This window comes from Lactuca sativa, chromosome 4 (genome assembly GCF_002870075.4).
Source record: "Lactuca sativa cultivar Salinas chromosome 4, Lsat_Salinas_v11, whole genome shotgun sequence".
NCBI classification, from domain to species: Eukaryota; Viridiplantae; Streptophyta; class Magnoliopsida; order Asterales; family Asteraceae; genus Lactuca; species Lactuca sativa.
Genome location: NC_056626.2, coordinates 50829565 through 50836432, shown reverse-complemented (window position 1 = coordinate 50836432; position 6868 = coordinate 50829565). Strand labels below are relative to the sequence as shown.

General features: G+C 36.5%; 1 protein-coding gene across 1 annotated transcript; it reads right to left on the bottom strand.

Moving 5' to 3' along the window:
* Positions 1-540: 540 nt before the first annotated feature.
* LOC111903318 (uncharacterized) lies at positions 541-2926 on the bottom strand. The gene is made up of 5 exons (XM_023899123.1): positions 2673-2926; positions 2309-2336; positions 2027-2225; positions 1484-1937; positions 541-808 (listed from the first exon to the last, which is right to left on the bottom strand). The coding sequence occupies exons 1-5, from the start codon at positions 2924-2926 to the stop codon at positions 541-543; spliced, it is 1203 nt and encodes a 400-aa protein (XP_023754891.1).
* Positions 2927-6868: the final 3942 nt, after the last annotated feature.

The window sequence follows — 6868 nt, the reverse complement described above, 5'->3', positions numbered from 1 at the left end:
ATAACTTCTCAGTAAATATTGTTCTCAAAAGACCATTTATGATCTATGTACTCTCTGAGTCATTTTATCGTTTTTATGTCTAACCTTGTGATCAACTTACTCTGTAGTGCCAAGATAAACCTTCGTCTTAAGCTTAAGCCATACTATAGTTTTTCCTTCAAGAACACGCTGTTGTTTTTACTGGTGGCAATAAATATAGTTTCAAGAGTGTGCTATTTAATGGATCAGATTAACCAAATTGTTTTCAAAGGAATGCTTTTTCCCTTTCATTAAATACCTTTTTATCCCATGTATCTTTTCAAAAACTATAATTTTTATTGTAAAATAAATAAGAGATTCGTCTTTTCATAAAAGTTATTTTTATAAACATTTTGAAATCAAAACAACAACAAAATCTGAGGCATCCAAGTAGTGGCGTAGCAAAGATTTTGTTTTAGGGTATGCCAAATAATTTACAAAATATAAACTACTAGCAAAATACTTCAAACAGTAATAAAATGTAACAATGCATGCATTTTTAAAGTAACTTGTTCATTTCAATTACACACGACACTCTCTTACATCATTAAAATCACCTAAAATAGAGTCTAAACTAAAAATCTCAGCGATATCTTTCTCGATGTAAAGAACTAGACTATCAGCAATAAAATCATCATCCATCTTGTTACGTATTCTATTCTTCACAATTTTCATGGCGGAAAATGCACGCTCAGTAGTCGCAGTAGACACCAGAAGGGTCAACACAAGCCGAATCAATCTGTCAACAAGATAGTAATGACTTGCTTTTCCTGTCTCTACCCTACCAAGCCTTGATATACTTCAACAATAGATGACAACTTTCCCAAAAATGGATGGTCCTTCACATAAGCATCAAATTTCTTGAACTAAACTTATAGAACATCTATTTCCTGTTTTGTGAAATCAAGATAATAATATTTTTTGCAAGTTTGAAAATAGAATCAGAATTGAAGCGTTTATATCCCTCATTTGGATTCAAAGCAAGACTAAGGTCTAAAAGCTCTACAACTCTCTCATTGAACCTTGTATTAATTTCCTGTAACTAAAAATCAATAGTTTCATTAAATATATCAAAATGATAGTGATGCTGAATAGTAATATGACCTCCCTTCCTGTTGCTTCTCCCTTCAAAATAAGGATCTTTGAATTCAGGAATATCAATATCATGCTTCTTACAAAACTCAACGACATCATCAAGAAAAGTTTCCCATTCATTATCTCTAAGGGTTTCAATCAGTTTCTTTGTATGAGAGACCATTGTGATTGCACTTATGATGTCTTAAGATTTTCGTTGTAAAGCTTGATAAAGAGTATCAGTAATTCCCAAAAAAAATTTCATCATATGTAAAAGGAAAACAAATTCAAAAGATGTCATTCTTTTCAACACGATACTAGCATCACCTTTTGTTTTATAATTAAACCCCGCTTTTTTATGTTTTCCAAAGTCGTACAAGTTGCATTATACATCCGAATAAGACTACTAATAAAAGTAAAATGTGAGCTCCAACGAGAGACTTCGGCACGCTTTAAAGTACCAATTTGATTAGCCCCTTTACCAATATTAATTTCACCATATTCTAACAATTCTGCAGTTTCAGCAACTTGAACAACTTGTAGTTCATCTTGGCATTTAGAAGAAGCACCTACGACATTCACAATGAAAGATAAATTGTGGAAAAATTCATGAACAAAGCTTACTTCTCTAGCTGCTGCAACCAATGCAAGTTGTAACCGATGAGCCATACAATGTATATAATAAGCACATGGATAATCCTTAAGGAATAATGCTTGTAATCCCTTCCATTCACCATGCATGTTGCTAGCTCCATCATACCCTTGTCCATGAAGATTATCAACAACAAGCTCGTAAGAAGTAAGAGTTTCACATATAGAAGAATACAAAGTGGAAGACGATGTATCTTTGACATGGACAAGTTCAAAAAATCATTCTTGTATGTAACCTTTCTTGTCAACATATCTAAGAACAATGGCCATTTTTCTTTTTTACTTTCATCACTTGCCTCGTCCACGATTATGCAGTATTTAGAATCACAAATATCTTCAACTATCTTTTTTCTCACTTTCTCAGCAAAAACATGTAAAATTTCTTTCTGAACCTCAGGTGAAGTGTATTTCACGTTGTTGGGTGCGTTTTCTAAAATGACTCCTGCAACCTCTTCATTGTAAGAAGTTGTGAGCTTGATTAACTAAATGAAGTAGCCACGATTTTTTGAATCAATTTTCTCATCATGCCCCTAAACGAAATCCCCTGAAATGAAAGAAAACGAACAACATCTATTGATGTTTTCACCATTAGCCTATTCATTTCAATTTGATTAGTAGATTGTTTTTGCATCACTTTATCAATGTGTACTAAATGATTCATCAAAGTATCACAAAATCACACAACATTATAATGCTGAGAGATTGGTATATCTCCATTGTGTTTCAAAAATGAACAATGTTTCCCTTTAAGTTTATTCCAATTTTTAAAACCATTAGTTGTAAATGCATCATGGCCATTATAGGTATTTCATTATTTAAGAAAAATATAGCAATAAAAACAATATGCTCTATCTTTAGTTTTAGAATACTCAATCCAAGGAAATTCAGAATACCATTTAGATTGAAAATGTCGTGGATGAGTTTTTGACCTGGATGGAGGATATTTAGGCAACACAGGTTGATGCGGCCCCGATCTTATGTATGCTTGTCTGATTTCATCCTTCATATTGGTTGCATATTTCCATATAGGTAGATGTAGGCCAGGATCATGTTCAATAGAACAACATCTAGGATTATCAAACGTTGAAGATGGTGCAGGGCTCTTAGCTGTTGAAGATGGTAGATGGTTACCATCTTTTGGAGATGCTTGAGGTTTCCCAACCGGTAATGATGATGATGTCATTTTTTTCTCTTCGCCTCTTAGTAAGACATTACGTGTGAAAAACGAATCCAGTCTTTTTTACTTTGTTCCCATTGTTCAACGAAATTCACTAATCACAGAAAAATTCTATTACAAACATAATCTTATATTTGTATACAAAGCAAACTTATATGTAATACAATAACATATAATACAATTATTCATATAACTATTTCATAGCAACAATTAACAACCTAATTTATACAATACATACGACTATATGATAAAATATAAAATCAATGCATACCTTAATGTTAAACTGGAAAGAACTAAGTCAATTTAAATTATATAAGATATAAATAAAACAAACTGATTAATTAAGATAAAAAAAAACCTAGTGATACTATGGAGGTTAAACTTTAAAGTGTTTTAATTGCAACAACAAATTGGAATGACGAACGATGATGCAATAAGTTTCAAAACTTTATTTAATTGAGATGCCGGCAGAAAGTGTATCTCTAATGTAACATGAGAATTTTCTGCTCAAAGAAAAAAAATAATAAATAAACAAACTTAAAAGTTGTAGACGGTGGGCCATTTTAGCCCAAAATTTGTTTTAACTAACAAAATTATATTTTATTTATATATATATATATATATATATATATATATATATATATATATATATATATATATATATATCCTCAAGTTATCTAGGGTGGGCCATGGCCCACTCTTGCATCTAATTAGCTTCATCCCTGCATCCAAGAAGCAACCCAAACTACCCACTGCTCAATGCTTTCGATTCAGTTGCAGACATTGTTCCTCTCTCAGTTCTCTACAAGTGTGTATTTTATGCCTATCATCTGATTCAAGATCCTAGAAAAATTCATCTCAAACTAGCGGATGATTCAACTGTAATTCTTACCAAGAAGAAGTTCCTCGGTGCAATTAATCTTAGTATTCTTGCAAATATTATGCTCAAGAGATTTTCCTATGATTTTAGAAACTGAAATTTCGATATTGAATGAAGATGTGTTCAAAACGCTTTACAAGATGGGGTACGGAGCCAAGTTGAAGGGTGTTACTGACTCTATTAAAGGAAAATTAGTAGCTATATGGTTGTTCCTATGTCACTACATCATTCATTTCCTATAAGGTAAAACTAGTGGTACAGATGTTATGGGAAAGCAAGCTTTGGATATTGGAAGGAGCATTTTCACTGATAAACCAGTCGATTACATCATTGTTCTCTGGGATGATTTTGCTACTTATGTTGGAAGGGATTCTCAAAGGCAAGGACTCACTGCAGTAACTTATGCAAGGTTTTTGTCCCTCTACATTAAGGACCTACACTCTGAAGCCAAATTCAGTCTTAGCGAAGACATCAACTTCTTCGTCTACGGAGAACTCGAATGGTACTTTATTCCTAAACATAAATATATGTTTGGTCCTATTAGATAGCTTCCTTTTCATATACTAATTGAATTACGACTCATTGATCCTGTAGTATCTGAACACATGGAGGCTACGAACAATACAACACCATATCTTTTTACCTGGGCCTAGCCCTACACTGCAACCCATTGGTCCTTTTCCAAAACCACAATCCTCTAGACATAAAACAAGTCCAAGAAATATAATGTAACAGCCCAAAATCTCAAGTATTGTTAAGTTGCATTTTGGGGGTGTTTTAAAGGGGAGACTCGACGAGTTGGAGCCAGACTCGCCGAGTAGGGTTGCAGGTTTGGTCGCGGGTTCACGACTGGACTCGACGAGTCCAGATATGGACTCGGCGAGTCGACGCTGTTCAGCGGAAACCCTAGCCGTTCAGTATTGGGTCGTATATAAGGGTTATTATGCCGTCATTTCACGACTTTTGATCGATTGGGAAGAACCCTAGGCGACTGGGGCGGCTAGAGCAAGCTTGAAGGCCATTGGTGACCTTGAAGGAATTGTTGTGCAAGGAGGAGAAGGGTTTTAGCTAAAGGAACTGCAGGGAGTTCGAGTTCTGAAGTTTGGGGACATGGAAGGTACATCATTCAGGTAATAATTCGGATTACATTCTCCTGTGATTGATGTGTATATAGATTTAGGGTTTATGGAACCCATTTGGAGTCTAGATGGATTGCTGTGTTGTTATTCAACGTTTATAACCTTGTATTAGGACCCTTAGAGGTCCAGAAGGTCCCATGTTTGTATATTCGAGAATATATGTATCTCAGGAAGCAGTTCGATCGACTGCATGGCGTAGACTCGCCGAGTCGGATGATCAGACTCGGCGAGTAGCTTGAAGATTCATTGGGACTCGCCGAGTTTGTTCTTCAGGCTCGGCGAGTAGAGTCGGGGTGGCCCCGCGATTCTTCCACGAGGACCTCTTCGAGTCAAGAGGGATACTCGACGAGTAGAAAGGGATCATGCAGGAATTGGTGAGGACGACTAGACTCGCCGAGTCGCCAGGGTACTCGCCGAGTCCAGTCGAGATGGCCGTTGACCAGAGTTGACCTGTGTGTAACGTTTTAGGGTCAGTTAACGTGGAAGATGGAAGTATTAAAAAGGGATATATGATGAGACAGGGAGCTTGTAGCTCGGAGGATCAAGTGCAAGAGATTCCAGGAGTTTCTATCTTCCAGTGTCCGCGAGGTGAGTCTTCTCACTATACTGTACCCGGAAGGGTTGACTGTGTGACCGGAAGGTCGGATATGATATGTGATATGTATGCTATATGTGGTAAGTTATTTGTTATATGTGCTATGTATGTTATGGGCCGGAAGGCGATTATATTATGGGCCGGAAGGCAATATGTTATGGGCCGGAAGGCGATATGTTGTGTGATGGACCGGAAGGTCGGCGTGGGTAAGGCCGGAAGGTTTACCCAGCAGGGACGGAAGTCCCCTGAGACACATGGACCGGAAGGTCGGGCCTGGAAAGGCGTATGTGCGTAAGTTGTATATTGGGGAACTCACTAAGCTTCGTGCTTACAGTATTTATGTTATGTTGTTTCAGGTTCTTTCAGTAACGCGGAATGGCATCGGCTCGATTGTACACACCGAGGAAAGAGTTGTATTCTAGAGGATCCTGGTTGTCTATTCAAATGAAAATGGAACTATGTTTTGTAATTCGAATATGAGTAAGATTTTAAACAAGTGTTTTAATAATAAATTGATTATTTAAATGACAAATTTTGCTTTGAAAATCACGGTGTTACATATAATCCAGTAAAAATAGTTATAAAAGGTGCCAGAGCCTCAAAGAAATAAAAAGTCAATACTGTAGAACCCATACATACCAAAGACCAGATGCACAACCAAGAGATCAGTCCCACTGGATAACAAAATCACACTACAAATCCTGAGAATAGTTTAGACTCCACACAAGCTAAAATTCCCATCATCTCTAAAGGACCAGTAAATATGAACACCAAATATCCCGGACAATCAAACTCTAAAAATTGTGTAGAAAAAGAAATTTGAAACTTCCTACCCATCTTAGCCAAAAGCGATCCAAGAAACATATCGAAGTCTCACAAAAGTCTCTGGTAACCATTCATTTCAATGTTGAATGACATAAGTAAACCCCACCTGTCCATTCTGCTACAAAGAGTGTAACCATTTCAAATTAGGAGCATGGAGACAAAGCCCAATAGAGATTCCAAGTAGATTACGGTGTTGATAAACATCCCAAGGTCTTTGGGATCAAATACATGCACATTATTACACTTGAGGTGATGAACTTAATTCTTCTTTCTATAGTACATATACAACAAACAATAAATGCACTAAAGGGTCCTTTTTAAATGACCTTAGCCAAAATTGAACTGAGGCCAGACTTGGTTCAAGACCAAGGAGACCGAGGAAGTTCCAGAACACCTATACCGTCTTCATTTCTCACAAGGGGGTTAGGCATAGGGAGCACCATTGTGCGAGGATCCGTAAACTGGGGGGGACACCCTGGTGGTTATAGTGTTGATGGCTATGTTTTAGA

Bases quoted from the DNA above. Each gene is read 5' to 3' on its own strand.
- LOC111903318 (XM_023899123.1), bottom strand. From the start codon at position 2,926: ATGACATCATCATCATTACCGGTTGGGAAACCTCAAGCATCTCCAAAA. The intron at 2,226-2,308 runs GTTCGTTTTCTT...TACTTCATTTAG, and splicing joins TGAAAACATCAATAGATGTT to TTAATCAAGCTCACAACTTC. The intron at 809-1,483 runs GTATAATGCAAC...AAGTATATCAAG, and splicing joins ATTAGTAGTCTTATTCGGAT to GCTTGGTAGGGTAGAGACAG.